At 39.6% G+C, this 24,464-nt stretch overlaps 1 protein-coding gene across 1 annotated transcript in view; it reads left to right on the top strand.

Annotated features, from left to right (window-relative positions):
- LOC140922317 (uncharacterized) overlaps window positions 1–24,464 on the top strand; it is a 108,119-nt gene that overhangs the window by 72,821 nt on the left and 10,834 nt on the right. The window contains exons 20-31 of the mRNA XM_073372311.1: window positions 862–1,098; window positions 1,529–1,591; window positions 2,884–3,120; window positions 3,613–3,774; window positions 5,798–5,959; window positions 6,370–6,531; window positions 17,199–17,627; window positions 18,452–18,749; window positions 18,941–19,751; window positions 21,206–22,067; window positions 23,192–23,818; window positions 24,354–24,464. The exon at window positions 24,354–24,464 is cut by the window's right edge and continues 135 nt beyond it. Of these exons, the coding sequence (XP_073228412.1) occupies window positions 862–1,098; window positions 1,529–1,591; window positions 2,884–3,120; window positions 3,613–3,774; window positions 5,798–5,959; window positions 6,370–6,531; window positions 17,199–17,627; window positions 18,452–18,749; window positions 18,941–19,751; window positions 21,206–22,067; window positions 23,192–23,818; window positions 24,354–24,464 (4,161 nt within the window). The remainder of the gene's footprint in view (window positions 1–861; window positions 1,099–1,528; window positions 1,592–2,883; window positions 3,121–3,612; window positions 3,775–5,797; window positions 5,960–6,369; window positions 6,532–17,198; window positions 17,628–18,451; window positions 18,750–18,940; window positions 19,752–21,205; window positions 22,068–23,191; window positions 23,819–24,353) is intronic.

Here is a 24,464-nt window from a genome sequence, read left to right as displayed (position 1 = left end):
GTAATGCATGTTAAAACGTTAACGACTTCTTTCTCGCCTTCCCTAAGACCGTTTCACGAACCTTTAAAGAAAAACAAACAACAAAAACAGAGACAAAACTAATTTTGAATTCAGTTATAGTTACGTTGTTCTGTCGCACTTTTTAACAACAGACCATCGCACTTTGTAATAACACTTATCGCACTTTGTAATAAACTTGAAATGGATGTTCGGAGTATAAGTAAACCCAATAATAGTATCATCATCGAAAACAACAACAACGAAAACAACAATAATAATAGTTTATTGTTAGACTTGAGGATGTTTTATGATGATGCTGCTGATGATTATTTATATCAAAGCCGCTCCTGACAAGGCCACCACAGTAACACAAAATAATATGCTCTTTATTTCCAACATCTAGACATAACTTCCATAACATGGCGTATTTTCGGTCACGAAGATATTCTCGCTGGTGCTCGGCAGAGGTATTTTGCAGAACGCAGAATGGCATTGTTCTCAATATGCAAATCAGGCGAGACAAAAATTTAGCATTGTTTTCTAACCCTCTGAGAACAATGCCGTTCTGTATTCTGCGTTCTACAAAATACCCCTGCCCGCTGGCGCTAGACGAAGTTAGAGACTTCAACAAATTAGCTACGCAAGCCCAAACCACAGAGAACCATAATTGAATTTTTCTCTTTTTCGACGGTAAGGTCACACACCTAGCCAGGCCAACTTTTCTCCATATCTCGCCCTCCCAGTAGCCTCGTGCAGGATATATAATAATATTTTTTATGCTACAGCCAGTGGGGCCAGTTATATGCCGGTTTAGCCCCCACATCAATCTCTAACCTTTCATTAACATTAAACTTTTTTCAGAGGTATATGGACCCAATCAAGTCAGAATGGCAACAGATCTGCATTACTACAATGGAGACTGCACAACATCGCAGGCGCAAAGGCAAATAAAGCATAATTTTATTCAGATGATAAACGGGTCCAGATTTTGGCAGAGTTGCCAAGATCCCGATTTCGGCAATAGATGCACGGCTGAAAACGTGAAAGTCACATGCGCTCGGGTGCCAGCTGTTGTTAACAGAAAAAAACGATCTTCTGGTAAGTTGCTTCAGGGTCACAATTGTACATGTATTTTTACATGTATATTCGGGGAAGGGGTAAAACCTTTAATAGTAACGAAGGGGGCTAGCCTTTTATTGTACTTTTATATTCTGATCGTCAACTGTATCTTTAAACGACTCCTCTGGACATGGGGGAATATTAAACAAAAACCAATCAAAAACGCCTCTTCTCAGCGGAATCATAAAATCGTATAACACTTTTATAACTAAACGCGGAATGGTCATAGAAGTTGGTGCCATATTCACGAAATCGTGAATAAGAAGAACTTTGGGGAATATTTTAATCTACAAAGCAAAAAGGAAAACGACATCTTAAGCCCATTTCGAAATTCGCATCCCCATACTGTGTAATGATCGAAAACTCACGTATAACTACGTCTTGTTTCTTTGATTACACGACGCCTTAGGCCGTGGTAGAACTCAACAAACTCGGCTGATTCTCCAAACATCAATCAGTTTTTATATGGTTGGTAAGTATAGTTGTTGCTTTTGATTTTGTTCAATTCATAGATGTACGTGTTGCATAGTTTGTGTGCTCCTATGACTCGTCACGAAGGCTTTATACTTTTAAGTTACAGGCACACTTGCCACCACATTACCTAGACAAAGTCCAGTCTAGTTAAATGTATGTGCACGGGCTAAATCCCCTAGCAATTAGCATGTACAGGATCTCCCCACGTAGGGGAATCCGGATTCCAAAATCCGGAAAATTATGCTGGTGGAATTCGGAATCCGGGTATTTTTTCCTTGCGATAATGAGGAATCCTAGGCTTCGGAATCCGGACTGCAGCTCAAGGTATCCTGAATCATCCCACTAACGACTGGAATCCGGAATCCAAGTTCTACGGGCAAAAATCCCAGAAACCATACCTAAATCCGGAATTAATCCAAGGCGTAGAATCCGGAATCCAAGACTGTCTTGGATTCTCTTACATGGGGCGAGTAGGAGTTGGTATACAATATGTTATAAGGAGATATGATTTTAACCTCTTAAAAAGTTAATTAACTTCAGTATACTTTTCTTGTTTGTATATGGTAAGGCGACAGTGAAGAAATGACTTTTGACGTCAGGCATGTTGATTTACAAATGATGATTACAATGTTTCTAGATAGCCTGCGTAGCTGGTGAAATTAGCGGGGGAGTGCTGTTGTTTGTCTGGGCGGCGGAGCCGCGAAAAATTTGGGAGCAAGGGATTTTCCCTCGGGACTTCGCCGCTCGCGAAAATCCCTCGTGGTTCCGCCACCAAGAAAATATCCCGCGCATAACAATCCCGCCAGCTACGCAGGCTATGTTTCTATATAATGTTCAAGTGACTATTGAATAACAATTTTCAGCCTCTAAAGATTATATCGGATTTGGAGGTGTTTATTTCACTTAGGCCCATATAAACTGAGCGCAAGGGGGGGAGGAGGGGGGGGGGGGGGGGCAGAGGGAAGAGTCAGCAGCAATATGTCTGTAAAACCTCTTCTTAATTACGGAGCAAAACGTAAATATTTCGCAACCCTATCCTGCACTTCATCTATAATTTATCCAACCCTACAGGCACTCCAAATGGAGTTGAATAACCAGTCTTTCAAGACTTCCCAAAATAACCTACTTCCCACATTTTCGCCGAACCCCTGCCTCCCTTCCCTCCCCTCTCTCCCGTTCTGCAGTTTGTAATAACTGAAAGCCCTCTGAGTAGATATTAATGAACATCACATGGTTTAAAAGTACCTCCATATTCCCCATTCTTCCGTTTTGTTCTTTTCACTCTTGCAGTACATATCGATAACAACACCGGAATAAATGAAACCAACAAAATCAAGATTAAGGCAGGCCTGGTCGGCGTAAAGATCGCTGAAAATATAAGCAGCGAGATAAGGAAGGCAGTTGAGGAGGGAAGTTTAAGTTTCAAAATCAATGGCACTCTGCTTATCCCCGATAAGCAGTCGCTGAATATTTCAGAACCTGAAAGAACCTGTGCTGAGGGACAGGCCTACAGAGACGGATTTTGCGGTAAGTTACTTAAATATGAACGTCATATAATAATTTAGGAAAATACAGGAGTAATAAGTTAAGAAACTCGATTACGGATTGATATTACAACATTTTCAGTTTAAGGTCCACGCACGATGCTCGTTTTTCGACAAAGTTTGCAAAGATCCAATTAAAGTGCTTTGAGAGTTGTTGCCTAAATTTATTCGATTTATCTGGTTTCAAACGAAAAACAATCAAAACGAAATCAAACGAAAAACAACAAACAAACAAACAAATTGACAGAAGGTTTTTTTTTTTTTTACGTCTGTTCTTTTGTTCTAGATAAATTATTTTCTTTAGTGGTAAAAGGTGTAGTCCGTGCATATTTCTTTGGCACCAAGGTTTGTAAGATTTTGAGTAAATGCCTTTAAAAACACTCCCTTAGAAACTTCGGCATATGTTTCTTCCTGTGCCATATTATTGTTACTAACTCTTGCATAAGTCGTTTGAGTGAATGATTTTAATTGTTAGTAAGCTGCCCACCGGGAACATACCTGAACAAAACCCTTGGTACATGTGAAGACTGCCCTGTTGGGTCATATCAAGAAGAAGAGTCACAAGAAACATGCGTACCATGTCCACTAAGAACGTCAACTGAGGAGCCCAGGACAGATCACCTGTCTGGCTGTTTAGGTTAGATATAACCGTCATAATCTTACTTACTGTTGCTTAAAAAAGCACTACCTATTTTTAATATGATTCAGAAAAGACAAAGACAATAATAATGTATCAAAGTATTTTATTATTATTATTATTTAAAGAAATATTTATTCATGGACATCAAATTTAGCATAGCTTAAGTACAGATGGACCCTCGACGCAAAAGAAAATAATGAAACAAGAAAACACCTAACAAAAATCAAACTGAACAAACACATTAAAACATTAAAGCGACTAGCTAATTAATTTAATTATCAGGGCAACATGTAAAGTAAGTACAGTGGCGCCATTCCATGAAGACATTTATAGACTAGGAGGCACCTCAGGTAGTCCCTACGCGCTTGTAGGCTTGGCCAGCGCCAAGTGTCGACTTTACCTCGTAAGCCCTGATACATCGACCTTCAATAATACAGGCGGCGCGACTGTTTAGCTTATCTAGATAAGATTTGCTCCCAACCCCACAACTGTCCCATACGAACAGTATACGAACAATGGCAAGACTATGATAGTATTATAGAGCATTAGACAAGTAGATTTGGGAAGAACCTTGCGCGCTCGACGCAGAATACCTAATCTAGTCGAGGTCTTATTGCCAATATACTCTCCGTGGTCCTCTCAGGATAGGGTGTGGTCTAGGAGGACGTTAGATATTTGAAATTGTAAACCATATCTAAGCCTGTTATTGTCCAGTAGTCTCACACATCAAACTTCGTGCAACTTACACTCAGGCTGTTACGCAATGGTTTTAACCACTGGTTTTTACTGTGATTCCCGAGCTCATAATATGTTTGAAAAGCTCGAGTGGTCAAACACCTGGTTGTTTATGGTCAAATAAAAGCGGCTGATCAAAAATCCTGCTAAAACGAAAAATGGTGAAGAAAACTATGAGAAACAATCTTTCGAACGCGAGGTTTTGGAGACAATTTAGATGATTTTTGGCCGAGATATTGTACAGCGAAGGTTTTGGATTTAAGCCATGCAGGTGAAGCGTTTTTTATAAATAGAATTAACTCCAAATTCTCTTAACGTGGGAAGGAAGAATATGCTTTTATAGTGGACCAAAAAACTTACTAGAGAAAGATAGGACGTTGTATTTGAAGCTTTAAACGGGACCTCCGAGAGTTTCCCAACGGAATTCACATTAATTACTGAAGAAAAGAGGTTAATCAAGGTGGCAGGGCTCCATTTGCACTGGAATCATGTGGAAGGCGAAGGTATTTTTTTGGTATCTTTATTTCCATTCTGGGAAGCGCGAGATTTGAAGATAGGAGTTTAAGTTTGTTCAAACTATGGTCTAAATAATTCAACCTTTAAGTCTCTATCGGGTCCTAGTGTCCAGGTATATCGCACGACATGCTGTATTGCAAATTATTTTACTTATCACACATTTTCTTGTAAAATTTCCATTGTTTACTGTTGGAATTGTTTTTTTTTCTACCGCGCGGGCGTGAAATTATATTCTGGCCATGAAATCTTACATGGTGTAATTTTGTTATAATGGGCCAAAAAACTATATATGCGCTCTAGCCAAGGCCGAGGACATGTCAAGGATAAATGAGGAACATAGAAAATTAAATTTATTGAATGCAAGGGTAAAGTAATCGATGAAAGAGGAAAAGATTATTTTCAGAGCAATTATACTCTTTTAGTGCTAAATTATTGTTATTTTAAAATTAGCACTAAAATTAACATTCTGTTCTGATGGGTTTGATTTTAACAGGTGCAGCTTACACTTAGCTTAGGATAATTTTTGACGAGTTAATTCCCACGGTAACCCTTGAAAACGTACGCCCTAAATTGTGGAGGAATATTCAGTCAATAGTTTTGTCACATTTTTAACAAAGAATTCCTGGTGACTTGACCTCTTTTGGGTGGCTCATCTATTTTCTTTGAGTTAAATTCAATACATACATTTGCTACATACAATTACTACTTCTACTGCTGCATGGTCACTACTTCTTGACGAGTAATTCATTTTTTCTTTCCCTTTTGACAGCTGTTTGCAAAGCTGGGTCTTATTCACCAACCGGACTGGAGCCTTGTTTCCCGTGTGAAAAAGGCTTCTATCAAGGGACGGAGGGGCAGAGTCTCTGTTTAAAATGCAGGCTAGATACAACAACTTCTGAAGAAGGATCCACCAGCTCTAAGCAGTGTAGAGGTACTTACGTTTCAACAGCAGCAACAATAAGACGGTAAAACAATAGAAGTTTTGAATAAGTTTGATTTGAACAATTATATGTTGCAGCAGCAAGATACCGGTAAACAGCAGTCCAGATGTCATTAGTTACTTCGAGTTCAGATTACTTCTAACAATGAAACTGTCAGTTTCCTCTATAAGCTATGGCAGCATTCCGAAAAATATAAGGTGATCAGACTGCTGTTTTTCCCATGAATCTACTTAAAGTTGTCTTGCTGTAAAGCCTTATCTTTCGGTTGGCATCACCAAATCATTGAGAATCTAGGGAAATCAAATGAACTGTTTCCTCTTTTCATCAAGAGAAGATTAATGAAAGAGAGAGTCATGAAGTGTTAAATATTCTGTTTTTTCTTGTTTTTCGCGCTGTCAAGTCCCCTGTCCTTCTGGCTCGTTCTCTCCAAATGGTCTGGTTCCATGTTCATTGTGCAACCGGCGCTCTTTTCAGCCCAAAAGTGAGAGTCGCACGTGTGTCCCATGCCCAGGAACAACTGTGACAACCCATCTTGGATCGAAGAGTAGGCAGGATTGTCAAGGTTAGCTGGAAAGGCTTACCTAAATTTTACTTATTCTACCGTACGGCAGTTTTATCCGTTTTCTACGTTGCTGTATTTTACGCGATTGTTATTACGCTTATTGCCGGCTTTTTCGTTTCATCAGGTCTACCTAAGCCTCCTGTCTAACGTTTTTTTTTTTTTTTTTAATTCCGGTCAACTTGTTTGTCATAACGAAAGTAATAGTAGAGCTCCCGCGCGCGAAGCGCGCAGAGCGGAGCACCATGGGTAACAAAATTTGGTAAACCATCCTTCCGAGACAATTTGGTTATGACGTAGCGTACGCCCGCCCGTCCGTACACACACTTCATGTAAGCCGATGTCAAATGTCACAATAGATTCTGCACAACTTGACTAGCCTTTCAGTTTTGTAAGCCATCCGTATGAGTACGATTAGATTGACAGCTGTTAAAATCAGACATTCGCTGACAATTATCACATGACCATCTCGCGGGCTCAGATGGAAGACCAGTCGTTTTGCTTCTACATATAAGCTGATATGATATGTCACACTTGCCAATTCAACATAAAAACGAAACTACATCGGGCAGGGCTGTTTGTCGGCTGACAGTCGTTTAAAGTTATATTGGCAAGCGAAATTAAGGCCAATTGACAGCTGTCAAAATGGGACATGTACAGACCACTATCAGAAAACTAATAACGTGGGCTCAGGTTCGCTCAGGTACACGATCTGGCATTTTCCACTACAAGCCGGACGGATATGTCTTACTCACACTCGTAGTCTGTTAATTCGAATATTCGTCATTCTAATGAAGGTTAATTGACAGCTGTCAAACTAGAGTATACGCTGACTATCATCACCTGACCGTATCGCGGGCTCATTTTCTATCCATTGAGGTCACGTAGTTTACAAAGTTTTTCGCTGACATTTTATTTGATCACGGGCTCAATTCGAAGCCCCATAGCTTAGGAAATCTATCCATCCTAGAAAATTCGGTAATCACGTGACCGTATACCAACCACCCGACCATCCGTCCGTCCGCACCAAAAGCATACCAATGTTTAATCTCACACTTTCTAGCTAGTATGGGAGCCTGCAACCTGATATTGTACACCCATGTTTTGATTAATTGACGGCTGTCAAAATAGTGTTTCTGCTGACCAGTATCGACTGACCGTATCGCGGGCTCAGGTATTGACCCACTGAGTTCGAGTGTTTTTTTGAAGTTATCCGCTGACAAGCTGCTACTTTTCAAATGATCGCAGGCTCAAGTTCAATTTTTTTAAAATGTATATAAGTCGTGTTCATGAGCCGCACTTTTAAAAAGTTGCTGCTTTTCAAATGATCGCAGGCTCAAAATCATTTTTTAAAATGCATATGAAAGAAGTCGTGTTCATGAGCCGCACTTTTAAAATTTTGATTTCGAACTGACCTCGGACGCGAAAATTCAACCGGCTTTTACATGCAGGGAAGGCAATCGCTTTTGACTTTTCTCACTGTCACGCGTTGATCACGCTCTACGTTCAATTTTTATGTTCTGATTGGTCAAAATTTGACAGGTGAGTTCATGCGGAAAATTTATGCAGCGTCTGGAAACTTGCCTACTGATAGCTGAAGCTGACAGAGTTTTGTGTCATCTTGTGGTGTTTTAAACTGTCTTTTTCTACTTGATATACAAAATGAAATACAGCTGCTATCAAGATTGTTCTGTAATTCATGGCTGGTTTGTTTTTTGCGCTTTTTGTTGACAAATGCACCGCTTGTCAAAGTCATTGGAAATCCGATTTCGGATGACATCGTTTTCAAAAATGAGCTTACTCACTTGCCCTTGCTTGAGGGGTAAGAGGGTTGAAAACTCTCAAGCGATCCTGGAACACTTGATGACCTTCAGAAGCAACATCTCCACTGGTAAGCCTGAGCAATTATTGTCTTTGATGTGTATTTTTTTTTTTTTTTGGTTTCCTGAAGTGGAGCGTATGGTTTATAGGACTTAAGTTGATACACGAGCAATGATCTAAGCTACAATAGTATCAAGTTTAAAAAGCCTTTAGACATTTTTTGACCGCAAATTCAAAGAGAAGGTTCCGAAGAATATTTAGTTATGATTTTGGCTGTAAACAGAAAGCTCTGAGCGATTTTCTTGCCTCCAGTTCATCTTGAAAAAGAGCAAACACCGGGAAGCCGGCTTACAGTCAAACCAGGTCAAGCGTACCCCCCAAGAATCCATTAATGAATTTATTATTCAAAAGTTGAATCCGTTGCTAGTTGTAGATTTCAGATTGATCTCTGCATTCTTGTATGTGTAATGAGCCGTGAATTCACACACAAGGCAGTTATGAAATTTCTACCAGCTCCATTTTCCTGAAATTGATGTAAATGTCTTCTAAGAAGCTTAATCCATTCAAAGATTTCCAATCTGACCAAATACAGAGAAGTTCTCGTAAAATATTCACTGCTCATTACGCATGCAGAAATGCCACTTTGACTTTGACACCAGTTACGGGAACGACTAACGGATTCATTTTTCAAATAATCAATTCACTGATAGAATCTTGGGGGGTACGCTTGACTTGGTTTGAATGTAAAACATAAATAAGCTTATGCTTACCTGACTCATGATTTCCAGAGACACTTTACTCTCAATACTTGTCTTCGTGAATGAAACTTATTGTCTCTTTACATGTTTCACCGAATTATATTTATTTTATTGATTGTTAGTAGTCCCTGTCGCAATTTTTATCGCTGCACCGGTTGTTTCCAGTCGAACATAAACATCGCATGCTGGAATACTCAAAACGCCGGGCGTAAATAGCTCGCTTTTAAAGATTACACATAACAAATCATAAACAGTTTTATAAATAAAGGGAAATAAAACCTAAACATAACAAATTCTCTATCATGTTGAAGCGTCAATGTTAACTCTCTTAATCGGCACTGCAAATTTGGTGCCTGTCAAAAGTGAGAGCCCGTCCGGCTGGCCGAAAAGATGGTTTTGGGAATTTTTTTATCGTTTTCACTAAAAGCCCATAATTATTACCCTGCATATCACATAGGACCAGATTTTTCTTACTGAAAAGTCCCCCGGCATTATGGAATTATCTTCATGAAAACGTTTTATAATGTGGTCAATGCTATAATTTGTTGTGCAAAGGAAGCGCATGCTTTGATCGTCCTGGATATTGAATGAGTGCAAGGTTTAAATAGGGCAAAAAAGAACAAAATTTTGTCCGAGGTCTGTATGATAAAAAAGGGCCTCGTAGTACTGCGTTTACCTGAGACGTGATGAGAAAAAGTATGTTTAAAAAGGTTGGCTTACAGGCCACCAGATTTGTCGCCAAGATTTACTTGTAAAGTAAACTTGTCGAACGCAAAAAATCCGGCCTGATTTTTTATTTTGGTCTCCCTTAGAGGCAGAGGAATACAACGTGTAAATTGGCTGCCACCAAGGACTATCGTGGCGCGTGTGTTTCTTGAAATTATATCTCGGGGTCATCCAATCATCCGTGGTCTCTCAAACGGAGCAACAGCTAATGAAAATACAATACACGAATAGGTCTATTTGTTTTCCAGGCCTAATCTACTGTGATCGAACATGATTGCTGTTTTTGGGTGAACAAATAAGACTAATAACTCGTTATTTTTCTCTAAAATCACTTAGCCTTTGCCTCAAAAGTCACATGAATGTGCCCTGATCTGTGGATTACAAGTTTATTGTTTGATTTAAATTATGAATTTTTTAACGGGAGCTTCGTTTTTAGCCCTGGCTAAATCTATATATTAATCTTTTTGAACATTTCAATCACCTAATAGGGGATGTGATAGATACAGAAACAGCACTACTTCAAGTCTATAACATCTGCACTAGAGGAGGGAACGTCGGTTGTACTTGTCCTCCTGGATTTGATAGATGTCATTGACACGATAGATCACGATATTTCAGTCTCGTAACTAATAACGCGTTTCGGGATTTGTTGCAAAATTCTAGATTGGTTACGTTCTTGTGTAAAAGATCGCAAACGATTTGTCGAGATGAACAATCAACGACTACATTTAAAAGGATTGAAGGATCTGTTTTAGGAGGGAGGGGATACTGTATTTAATCTGAAAGATATTGCTAGACCGTATCATTCACGTTTTCAATTTTGCGCAGAGTTCAAGCAAGTGTATCTAGCTTTCAGTACGACTTCAACTGAAGAAATGATAGTCTGTATAGCTTGTGTCACGTGAAAATGTTCGTTAGCCTGCAAAGCAGGCGTATTTTGTAGTGCGATCGATTTGGACGTTCAAACTGACCGAGAGTATTTGGGACGATTCAGAAAATGAGTCTAAGGGAGAGGCTGACGCGTCAAAATAGGGGAGGGGAGGAAACAATAGGCCTGCACGCAGCCTCTGTTTGTTTGGCGAACGCCGTACACTGGATAGACGGGAGCTCTGATTGGTGCGGTTTCGGATGTTCGATTGCTAGCTGTCAATCAAGATCACATAAGAACATACAATTTCCGAACCTTCCGCGCAGTCTATTTTTAATATCCTGATTCATCCGGATTTTGAAAATTTTGATTCTGCCCTAGAGGAGGCTCTTTCGGTTCTTAGCGTTACGCATATCGCAAAAGCAAGCAGTTATTACACTATTGTCGAGACGAGATTTATTGGCCTCACCTTTCAGTTTTTGGTTCGAGTGTGATCATTGTGTGGCTCTGAAAAGTTATTTGCATGATCAGTAGTCCGAAGATTTTCTGACTGAACGACGGGATATCGCGCTCCTGTCCAAAGATTCACTCATCTCAAGAAAAACAATCGATTGTATCAGTTCGTAAAGAATAAGATTAACTGCCGACTGACAGCGCAATTCTCCATAGTTAAGTTGCTGAGCTTTAATTGAGCTACAATTTGGATCTTCAGATCACTATCAATGAAAATTCAACTTCTTGCAAACGACACTAAATAGCTTGGTCTATCGCAAAACGAAGCGGGGAATCACCTTCACCGACCATAAAGCTACACTACGTGCTTTAGTTATTCAAGTCCGTTCATTAGTCAAGCAAACTAAAGGAACTAAAATCTTTATTTTGTTACTTGTATTTAGTCGCCTCATCAAGCTTACGGCTTGATGAAAGGTCGAAGAAAATAGATGCTAAACTGCATCGAGATAAGTCAGATAAAATCCTGTCAAAAAGTAAAACACATACACGAAACATTAATTAGAGGGAAAAAATTTCAATCTATATGCACAGAACAGACCAGTTTCAGATCCTCTTAAGGTGACTCGACCCAGTTTTTTGGGGGGGGGGTACCATCCTACTTTGAAGCTCTCTGGTATCCCCACTTTTACTTTTATCGTAAGTCTAACACAAAGAATGGATAACATATAGATCAATCTACAATATAACATAAAAGTTTTGGCGATCGGAGTAAAAGTCACGTGGTTATAGTGCCACGCCCCTTTGAGGTCTGAGTCGAAAATCTGCTGTTGCCGGCATTTTTTCGTGAAAATCTCTCGGCTACACATAGTGCGCATTAGTGCCTTGCGGTGAACAGAGTTTCGCCAAAATCGCAAAGACCCAATTCGAGAAATTCAGTGGTTTCCAAATTAAGGTCATAATTTATGCGAAAATGATAAGCAAACTTTATACGAATATATCTAATAAACTATGAGAATCATCCCTTTATTTTGGGCATCGTTATAACAGATGGGTCCTTGCAAGTCAGCAAAACGCTTTAGGGCCTTGTAGATGTGCGCGATTTCGAGCAAAGCAAACATATAGAAATGATAGTTTTTGCTATTTGTTAACGTTTGTGAGCGTTTAAGAGTCCTTCTCACGACAAAAGCATTTTCTTAAAATTTCGTAGTTTTTTTTCCTTTAAATTTTTTCAGGGCCACAACTGATTAACTAACTACCAGGGCTCTGAATTTCATGGTCATTGAAAAACTGTGACATCATCTTCTGTAAGCCCAAACTTGAGTAAACATTGAAGATTTTTAGTGTTTTGGCTGAGTTTGTGCTTTGGGAGTTGTCTATTGTTTCTAGTCTGTCATTATACAGCATTCTTGTTCAGCACGCGTGCAATGACCACGCTTGGCTGACTTCCGAATGCTCACGGACTACATAATATGATAATTTCGGTACAGTGAGACAGGCCATCGCGTGATACATAGAAGTTTAACTCACAATTTTTAATCAATTCTCGTGCTTCTTGTGCCTTTGCAAAAAAATCAAGAAGTGCTACACACTAAATCTACTTACTATTAAAAAAAGATCATTTTTTCATAAGTTTATTGCAAGCCAATAATTAAAAGAACTCGTGACGGGAATCCCTTCCATTTTGTCATACTAAATTATCATATTAGTCGGTGAGTATTCGGAAGTCAGCCAAGCGTGGTCATTGCACCCGTGCTGAACAAGAATGCTGTATAATGACAGACTAGAAACAATAGACAACTCCCAAAGCAAACTCAGCCAAAACGCTAAAAATCTTCAATGTTTACTAAAGTTTGGGCTTATAGAAGATAATGTCACAGTTTTTCAATGACCATGAAATTCAGAGCCCGGGTAGTTAGTTAATCAATTGTGGCCCTGAAAAAATTTAAAGGAAAAAAAAACTACGAATTTTTAAGAAAATGCTTTTTTCGTGAGAAGGACTCTTAAACGCTGACAAACGTGAACAAATAGCGAAAACTATCATTTCTATATGTTTGCTTTGCTCGAAATCGCGCGCATTTACAAGGCCCTAAAGCGTTTTGCTGACTTGCATGGACCCATCTGTTATAACGATGCCCAAAATAAAGGGATGAATCTCATAGTTTATTAGATATATTCGTGTAAAGTTTGCTTATTATTTTCGCATAAATTATGACCTTAATTTGGAAACCACTGAATTTCTCGAATTGGGTCTTTGCGATTTTGGTGAAACTCTGTTCAGCGCAAGGCACTAATGCGCACTATGTGTAGCCGAGAGATTTTCACGGAAAAATGCCGGCAACAGCAGATTTTCGACTCAGACTTCAAAGGAGCGTGGCATAATAACCACGTGACATTTACTCCGATCGCCAAAAATTTTATGTTGTATTGTAGATTGATCTATATGTTATCCATTCTATGTGTTATACTTACGATAAAAGTAAAGGTGGGGATACCAGAGAGCTTCAAAGTAGGATGGTACTCCCCCCAAAAAACTGTGTCGAGTCACCTTAATGTGAGACTAACAGCAAAAAATAAGATTCGCTCAGTCAATGTTTAGAATACTCCATGCATTATATAATTTGTCGGCTAAACAGAAGGAAAACCTCTTCAATTTAGCGAACTCTTTGGTCTCGTTTCACACTATCACGAGCTTATGGGTTGTGTTTGACCTGTCAATACGGTATTTCCGTTATTTATGAAGTAAATTTATGGCTTCCGAAACACTAAATGAACTAGATTTTCGTTGGCTGCAAATGCATTTCCAGAAAAGCAGTTAGTCGCAACTAATTAGGGGGCGTTCGGGAAATTCATAGGCTCTGTTGGAAGGCTTTTTTTTCCTTTTTTTCCCCGCCCCTCCCCCTTGCCTGCCCCTCCTCCATGTACCTCTGGGTCGCGCTTTAAGAAAAATAAACGCCCGCCCTGTAGGCCATTGATCTTTGGATGCTGGAAAATATGCCGAAGATGACCATAGTGTTTAAAAGTGGTGCCCTTTAGTAAAGGTGCCCACTTATTAAGTATGCAGAAACGCGCTTTTATCTACATGTAGGCACTTTATTAGCATGTGAAAAGAAATGACGAAGAACTTAATTAGTATGCAGGGGCCCGTTTCTCGAAAGTCCCGATAATTAACGGGCCCGGTAAGCTGTCTCCGTTTACATTAAAGATCGAGGTTCCACTAGTTTTGTATCTAAAGTGATAAAAGTATCAGTTAATGAAACAAAATGGAGTAGTCTGCTAGCCAGGACCCGCGCTCTTATTCTTTATATTTCGATTTGAATATTTGATTTCGGGCCCCAAAAGTTACCGGGACTTTCGAGAAACAGGCCCCAGGAAGGAACTGACTAGGCACTTGCTAGGCACTTCCTAGGCCAAAACGAGGATTAATTCGCAAGATTATCGACTAGTCTGGTGACCTCAAAGTCTTCATACAGGAGGACAGAACGGTAGCATTCGTAGTTTATAAACTGCTACCAATTTTCAGCCCCCTCCAATAGACCTGCAAGGTTCCTTAAAGCGAAATATACATTTTTTTTGTTGTTGTTTTTTACACGTGTAGTCATCTGAAGGTCTAAATCAGCAGTAACCCATAGATTACGGGCTGTCAGGGATGGATCGATAGCAACAATATTAATATTAATTAATAGAATTTCTTCAGGATGTTTTGCAAACCGAAATGTCGGCCATTTTTAGTATACCAGATTGAAATATCCTTCAAGCATACATCGAGTCGCATAAGTATCATAAGCATGAAGTTCGTGCCATGAGTAGTGATAACATCTTCCAGGGAAGAATTGAATTGAATAATTGACCTTGAACCCACTCTTTTGATGCACCATAGAGCATGAATTTCTCACGCAATGAGACTTTTTGTAGGGAGAAAACACCTAAGCAGTGTCACCAGCAACAAACTGTGGTCAGCAATATCAAACGCCAACGAAAGATCTAATAGTGTTAGTACAATATCACTCTATATATTCGGGGATGGACACACCTTGAGTCATTCTGCTCATCTTTTTAGTAACCTTTCGGTTTCCTGGTTATCTTCTTTTGCCTCACCCCATATTCCTTTCCAGAATGTTTGCTCTGCTCTGCATCAGGAATGACTGGAAATCCTGCGCTAACGTTTAAAGTCTGTTCACTTCAGTTCTCAAAATAATTAAAAAAGAACACATTTTCACATAACCCTCCCTATCGCATAGTGCAAAAGATATCAAGCTGGCAGTTCACCACTCCTTACCTCCTGCCTATACCTCTCTTGCCTTTTCCCTGTTTTACTCCCTTAAACATGTCTTCCACCTCGGGAACGTCCCCGTCTTCTTCAGTTTCTATTTTACCTCTTCACTCTTTACATCATACAGCCACCCGTTTATCTAATCATTATAACTAGAAGTACGTTATCGCAAAAATCTTGCAAGGCTGTAAGTCGAAAGCGAAAAAAATATGATAAAATATCGAAAAAAAAATGTACATTGAAAGCGAGAACAGCCATACCGAGGTTCGAACCAACACTCGACTCATGACTACCTACGCGAGAAGTCAGCTCCCAGACCAATGGGCCACGCTGCCAATGAGCAATTCATTGTGTAAAATTAATACATTTGTACCATTTTTCTCTGCCATGCACGTTGTTTGAAGATAGTATTTCAAAGCCATTTCGCATTATTTCCACATTTATTTACTCTTGGGTTTAACGGCCGATCGATGTACGCACTCATCATCTTCTTCGTTGTTCGCGCCAGATTTCAAGTCGCCGTTCTCGCTACAGTATAGTTTCGGTGGTAAATCTTCCCCGGCGAGGATTTCCAGCCACTTGCTGAATGGGACGTTCTTGTCCTTGCCGTTCTCTTTCAGTTTCCTGAGAAATTGATCGCGATTCACCGATAGTAAACACTATTTGAATAAAACATATCATTTGCACTTGAAGTCGCGTTACCTGGCAACCCTGAAATGCACCTTGACGTCATACTGGCTGACGTTAACAGCGGACACCCAAGAGATATACACATTAAAATATTGCCAACTCGAGTTTCTACCTCGTTGTGCGATATACGCTATACGAGCGCTGCACGCGCGACAAATTGTAAACTCGCTTCACGGGCCTTACGGCCCTCACCTCGCAAGAATTATTATTTTTATTATTATTATTATTATTATTATTATTATTATTATTATACTGTTATTAATTAATTAATAATTGTTATTAGTAGTTTTTAGATAGCCATTTTACGACAATTCTCTTTCGTACACAAGAAGAATGTACATAGGGTATATATTTTAATATTCATATTCTTGAATCTGTAAATGGTCTATTTTTTTAAATCTATGAATAAAGTTTTATTATATTAATTATTATTATTATTATTATTATTATTATTATCATCATCATTGTTATTACTATTATCTTCCTGAGATTTTGACATTGTCAAATTAATGCCAGTGGTGGGGTTCTGATTTCCAAACATCGTTTTTATTATTATTATTATTATCGTTAGCGTTATTGTTATCATCACCGTTGTAAAAAAATATCCTCTTAAAACTAAGAGAAAACATAGTAGAAAGTGATACACGCACACCAACCTACGGTCTGGCCAGTACCTAACGCATGCGCACAGCCACTTTACCCGGAAAGAGGCAGCCTAGGCAGCTGTTTCGCCCTTATTAGGGCTCATCAGCATGGCATAGTTCCCAGCCCTCAGCTCCCACGTGTTGTGTGGAGCTTGCGCTTAATGAAGTGCTCTGCACTCTCCTCAGTAGTAAAGGACCTTTGACACAAAAACAGCTCTCCATACCTGCTACTACCCGGATGATATCGCTGTGCGCATGCGTTAGGTACTGGTAGGGCCATGGGTTAAGTTTGTGTTCTTAAGACTAAAAAGTTTGCAAGGTTTCGAGGCTGTTGCACCACGTTAAGAAAAGAGCGCAATGCTTTAAGGCATCTTTTCCACTAATGACTAAGTAGAAGAAAATAGGTTAGGATTTAATCTCAATAATATTTTGTGCTTCAGAAATCAACAACTGCGATTCCAACCCATGTAAGGGCAATTTAGCTTGTACAGATCTCATTGATGACTTCTTGTGCACCTGTCAACCTGGATATACTGGCAAACATTGCGAGACCAACATTGATGACTGCTTAGACCGACCTTGTTTTAACGGTGGCACATGTCGTGACCTGGTAAATAACTATTCCTGCTCTTGCACACAAGGCTACCAAGGTCCTAACTGCGAAGATGATGTTAATGAATGTGTCTCGTCACCGTGCTCAAATAACGCCTTATGTACCAATTTTCTTGGTGGATATAACTGTCACTGTAGACCAGGATATACCGGAGAGCTTTGCGAAACAGATATTGATGAATGTCTAATATTCCCGTGTGAAAATGGTGCGACTTGCAGCGAAGAAATAAATGGTTATATGTGCTTTTGTCCAATAGGTAAGTAAAAAGTTTCTCTGGCTATCTCTTTTTTTGCTTTGTTTTGTTCTTTTTTTTACTTTCACTCAGCCTTTCTGGACAAGCTTTGCTCTTAAAGAGGCGTGTGTTCACTAAGGTGTCCGCTTAGCAGAAGGCAAATGTATAACTAAAGATGGCTTGTACCAAAGAGTGAGATTTCTTTACCAAAACAAGCATATCGAACTCAGAGACACTTAAAGGTACGGAAAAACGGGCAACAAAAAACGTACAACTTGTCTTGCAACATTGCTGCAAAACGAGTTGAATAGCGATCTCGCGCGTTTTACCACCCACATCAAGCCTATCTTGCAACAAATCAGGTTTTTAACAGGTTTGAACGTGGGTGGTAAAACGCGCAACATCGCTATTCAACTCGTTTTTAGTAAAGATCTGTTTCGTGAGCCAGGTTTTCGACACACTGTCACAAAAACGGCCCTGAAATGAAATCTGGTTGAAGAGATACATCTCAAGGGTAACCATGTATGAACAATGAAAGTCTTTTCGGCCGTCTTGCGTCTTGTTCTTCCAAAGAAGGTCTATAACTGGAATACGCTCCTCTGAGTCGTTCTAGCCTGGGACCAGGCTCCGGCCTGGACTAAAAAGGCGAAGCAAACAGAAGAAAACAATCGGAGAAAGAAATAAGCCGAGCTGAAATCTGGAAGGGAAAAGGACAAGAGATCGGCTCGCTTCGCTCGCCGATTTTTTTTTTCTTTTTGCTGTTTCATTTAGATCGGTTTTTGCCTTTTCCCCCACTGCGGAGCCATCAATAACCGAAGCAATGGATAACACTTCTTATTATTTCACAGGGTACCAGGGTAAGAACTGTGAGGAGAATATCGATGAATGTGCCTCAGACCCTTGCCAGAATGAGGGGACATGTGTGGACTCAACTGGAACATACGATTGTATTTGTCGTAACGGTTTTTACGGCAAAAACTGCGAGGAAGAAATTGACGAATGTAGAAATGTAGAATGTAAGAACAACGCAACCTGCATTAATAAAGACAACGAGTTTGACTGCATTTGCCAGGAAGGTTTTGTTGGAGAGAAGTGCGAGTACAACGTTGAGGAGTGTGACTCAAATCCCTGCTTGAACGGAGCCAGGTTGTCTAATTATTCACTAGATATATTAGCTCCCTCTATATCTGATATTACATCGGATTGACTTTGTTTTCCGTTATAGATAGCGTGTTATTGTGATGTCGTTGATAATAAAGTAATAACGTACAATATACGGCTAGTGACCGTCGGAGGGCGTCAGAAGCATTGCTTAATTTTCGTTCTTTTTTCTTCAGGTGCATAGATGGGATAAATGCATTCCAATGCGACTGCAAAGATGGATTCGATGGCCTTCACTGCGAAAACAACATTGATGACTGTCTCTCAAACCCTTGTTCAAACAACGGTACCTGTCATGATGGTGTCAACGAGTTTACATGTACTTGCACGCCCGGTTTTACCGGAATATCTTGCAGTCTGGACATTGATTACTGTGACTCTATGCCGTGCCTCAATGATGCTTCCTGCATTGAAACCTCGGACTCTTTCACATGCCAGTGCCCAGATGGATTCAATGGCGACCAGTGTCAATACAATATTGACGATTGCCAAAATGTAACATGTCTTAATGGTGGAAAGTGTGTAGACGGAATTGATGAATTCTGGTGTGTCTGTCCTCAGGGAGTTACTGGGTTCAACTGTGAAATAGACGTTGATGAGTGCGAGCAGAACCCGTGCTTAAACAAAGGAGTTTGTACAGATCTGTTAAATGATTTTCAGTGTACTTGTAAGAGTGGTTATACAGGACGGACCTGCGGCGTTGATATTAATGAATGCTCGAGTAATCCGTGTCAGAACAACGGAACATGCATCGATAAGGCCAATAGTTACACTTGCACATGCGCTGATGGATTCAGTGGGCATCACTGTAAAATGAACATCGACGACTGCTTGGCGCATGCGTGTACAAATGGTGCCACGTGCGTTGATGGAATTAACAGTTACACTTGCGATTGTCCTCAGGGATTTTGGGGAAAATACTGTGAAGCTGAAGTGGATGAGTGTGAATCGTTTCCTTGTCTTTATGGTGGTACTTGTTATGATAAGGTGATTGTCCCTGTTACTCTAGGCAATTCGTTCTGCAGCTTGTCTCAGTTGCGGGAAACATTCCGTTAAATGAATATGTCTCGCGACGTTTTCGTTGCGGCAAGCGTTTCACAAGACTGCCCTGGTGTTTAAGTTTGCTTTAAAATATAATGGCACGCCATATTTTTTGCCTTTTTCCTCTATAATCATAACTATAAATTAGATTGCGATTTAATCTAAAAGAAATATTTTAAGAAGTTTTTAAAGTTGTTGACACAAAATCACTTAACAAACTGCCAAAATTAGCACATTTACGAAGCCCACTTGCCGACTCGGCAAACCAAAATAACTTTCAAACTGGCACATGTAAACCAGTTTTCAGTGCATTCATGCGAATCACGTCACGTTACGTAATTTTGTCCCGAGCATTTTGTAAGGAGAGAAAAATTGATTCATGCTGAAACATTCAAGAAATAAAACTGGCATTGGATTGCTTCATACTATTTAACCAGTGAAAGATAAGGATAATTCTTTTCCTGGTTTCATGAAAAGAATGAAATTGCTCCTGAATTTTGTCAATTAAGGGACACAAAGGGTTTGGAAGCAACGAATACGTATTACATAAGAGGCGCCCATGATCAGCACTTCTTTTCTGTACAGTTAGCCTTGCTGCCGCACTAGGGAGCTACTACAAAAAAGCCTGTTGTGTCAGTTTGTAAGTCTTGTTGTGACAGTTACATGACTGCAGCAATTCACCTCTAAGAGCAATATATGGAGCCTTCTTGTGCACAGTCAAAAATGTAACTTGGACCTGAACAGAATTTATGGTTGCCAAGTTTCCTTGATCTTAGGTCAAAGTCTTAGTGGGCAAATAGAAAGATTAAATTATGTCTCTTGTTCCTCAAAGATACCTATGATCAGGCACATTTTTGTTTCAATTTTGTGACAGCGTCCCCCAAAACCATATAAACTCTTTAAAATATTTTTAATTTTCTGCTAAACTTTAAAATTCGTCATGCATCTACTACTTGCAAGGAAATCGAACTTATTCGAAAATCACTAGGAATATCACAGAAATCGTGAAAAAAAATCAAGAGATTATATGGTTTGGGGGGACGCTGTGTCAAAATTACAGACCAAATCGCAATCCAATTAGTTAAAATTATAGTGAAAAAGAGTAGAAATATGGTGTACGTGTAGCATCATGTTTTACTGCCAAACTTTATTTCTAATTATGCGAGCCACTATTTAGCTGATTTTTTTTCCAATTTAGGCGTTGGAAAAAAATATCGTTAAAAAATATTGCTGGATCGATCGGACTTAAACTTAATGCTTTTATAACTAGGGTTACCAAGACTTCATTGTGATTGACTTTGAGGACAGGTCATTTTCTTGACTAGTTCCACGTCTAGTTGATGATAATTAAGAAGAGCGGCTCTTAAATGGTTCTTATGCAACTCTCTTATTCTTTTTAGATAAATGCGTTTTTTTGTGCATGTCAACCTGGATTTACTGGTCCACGGTGCGAGAAAAACATCGATGATTGCGAATCACATCCGTGTATGAACAAAGGAGTATGTACGGATCTGGTGGCAGATTACAGGTGCTCTTGTTCAAACGGATTTACCGGCCATCGCTGCGAAAAACGCATTGATAACTGTAAAGGAGCAAATTGTACACAAAATGGCCTTTGTATCAACTTTCAGACGGGTTACGAATGCAAGTGTAACGGTGGTTATTTCGGGAAACACTGCGAGTTTGAAATAAACGAGTGTTTGACCAGGCCTTGTTTCAACAATGCGACTTGCCATGATGCCGTGAACAGTTTTACATGTTCTTGTACCGCGGGGTTTACAGGGAGGTATTGTGAGCAGAACATAGACGATTGTATGGATAATGTCTGCCAACACAATGCTACCTGCATTGACCACATCCTAGGCTATTCTTGCTTGTGCGCTGAGGGCTACAGTGGAACGTATTGTGAAACTGATATTAACGAATGCGAGTCTGCTCCGTGTCGTAACAATGGTACCTGTGTAGATGAGACAGCTGGGTACAGCTGTAGATGTTTAGAACAGTTTACGGGAGAAAACTGCAAAGATATCAAGGACCTTTGCTTATCATCTCCCTGTGAAAATGGAGGAACGTGTCAAGCTGACATTTTCACTGGAAACATCACCTGTTTGTGTAAAGCAGGTTATAGCGGAAGTACATGTAACATGAACATTAATGAATGTGCCTCAGAACCCTGTATGCCTAATTCCTATTGCATCGATTTGGTAAATGGTTACGAGTGCAAGTGCTACCCATCCTACACTGGGGATCACTGTGATATCTGTAAGTAGAAAATAAGTTTAGTTAACCCTCGGACGTACAGGCAAAATCATACCCCCACTGGGGGTGGATGGAACCCCTCCCCAGAGTTTTTGATATGTTGCAGTATTTCGAAACGATGTTGCCCTCAGTGGAAAGCCTTTGATCTTCTTAACAAGATGAGGTAAAGTTGATCACGTGATCAATTAATGCAAAAGGACTATTGATGTAACTACTAGAAGAGAAAAGATGCCTCATATTCTATGAAACGATGCTACGGTCCCGCGGGCAAGCTCTGCTGTGTTCAAATAAATCGAATTAGTCTCTTGCTAACCTGTATTGAAAAGTTGTACTTTTGGTGTTAGTTACAGTCTCCTAGCCAAAACAAGGCTGTGATAATTACTGTCTTCCCCACTTGCCGATTCTTTATAACAGGATTCCCTTGTGATCACTTGGCTGTTTTTGTAAACAGTTTTTTGTCCTGACCAACCTTTTGATACCAATTTCTATCGTCGGGCCTCTTACTCGTATTATCTTTGCAATCTAAATCGCGTTATTTATGATTATTTAACTCAAAATTTTTCTATGTTTCACTGTAAGTGAAGGTGGCTCATTGAAAGTCTTAAAATTTCCGTTCCTCATTTTGGTTTCTTTACTCTTTACTTTCTTTTAATCTGATATCTTTACTAACGTCAATTTGGTTTTAAATGATTTTAAATATAAACTAACATGTTTTCCACTGAATTTGGAGGAACACCTGTTGATACTATCACCACAATCACACTGTCATAGGAAGCGAGGTATATTTGCCGAAACGTTAGGAAAAGAAAATCAAAATTAGTTCGAGTTCCTGGAGAGATCGTAGCTGGCGTAGAGGCGCGAAAATTACTGTTAAAAGTGCCTATCAGGGAGAAATGGATTCCTGGTGAATTTCATTTTATTCTGTTTTAAAGTTATTGCCAACATTACCATGCAGCTGAAACCAAAATAAGCATAATCATAATCGAAATCATAATAATCATTGTCATCATCATCATCGCCATCAGCATCATCATCATCATCATCACGATATTTGAACCACAACAGAACAGTTTTTTGCTTTAAACATGCAATACGAGAAACTTTTGGTCGTGTCTTTGGTTTTGCAGTTCTCGGCAGCAACTTCGATCTCATATTTAAACGCTTGACTGGAAAGGACATGGTTATTATATCGCAGGGCGATGATATTCCGGACATGGATGCCTTTACCATCACCATGTTTGTCCGGGGGGACGCCGCGTTCAGTTCAGGAACACTGTTGACCTACAGCGTGCCGGGTGAACCTGAAGACGTAATAATACTCTCGTTTTCGGAATCTCAACTTCAGTTAATGATAAAAGATGAGGTCACAAAGGCTAATTTTCCTTTAGCAGACGGTCACTGGCATTTCGTAGGTGTCGTTTGGAATGGAATCACTGGAAATGTCTCTGTTTACATTGATGGACCAGAAGTGAAAATGGTAGCAAACGTGCTTAAAGGTGACACTCTGGCTGGAGATGGATGGATCGTCCTTGGACAGCGTTTCCTTGCTGAAGATAAAAATCCTGCTTTGTCGGCAGCTTTCGTGGGAACATTGCATCAAGTAAATCTTTGGAATGTAGCCGCGAATCCAGACCACATGTGGAATGCAGCGCATAACTGCACCTTTCCAATTGCTGGAAGTGTCCGAGCTTGGACAAACTTTCTTCAGGGAATCAAAGGGAAAGTTGAAAAGAGATTCATGAGTCAATGCCAAGGTACTCTGACAAATCATTAATACCTTTCGCCGTTTTATGTAACGTTATTGCATAAATAGATTGGTACCAAACAACTAGAGAAAATCAAAGTTATTTACCTGTCTAATAACGTAATATTCATGCATCCATATTATATATATCAAACAGTTTCCAACTTGCTGCTGACGCAGTTTTCCCAGAAATGATGAGAATTGGAAAGAGCAAGGCGAAAGTGCAATCCTTGAATCTTACTAATCAATTTTCTTTCGTCACACCGAAGTTGTTTAAATTATTGAGTGATCCCTCATTTCAACTAAACACTGGCTTGATCATAATGTATTTTGTCACTGCATTAACCAGTTCAACGTTGCATTCACGATTTGTGATCGTAGCATCAAGAAAACTTGGACGCATGAAATTTAAGTTCAGTCTGCTCTTTTATTAACAAAGAAACTTATTACAAATATGTTGTTACTTTGAGGCCGTTATGTCGTATTGAAAGTTGTTTTTTTGGCTCACTAAATGTAAACCACTTCCACTTGTTTTGCATTTACAGCTTTGCCTATGTGCACAGCAAACTGCTCCCATTTTCTCGATTGTGAGTCTCGTCATGGGTACTACTATTGCAACTGTCAGCCGGGTTTTTCAGGGCCCCATTGTAATATGA

This window comes from Porites lutea, chromosome 13, assembly GCF_958299795.1.
Source record: "Porites lutea chromosome 13, jaPorLute2.1, whole genome shotgun sequence".
In the NCBI taxonomy this organism is placed as follows: Eukaryota; Metazoa; Cnidaria; class Anthozoa; order Scleractinia; family Poritidae; genus Porites; species Porites lutea.
The sequence above is the reverse complement of the archived record's forward strand: the minus strand, read 5'-3'. Positions and strand labels throughout refer to the sequence as shown.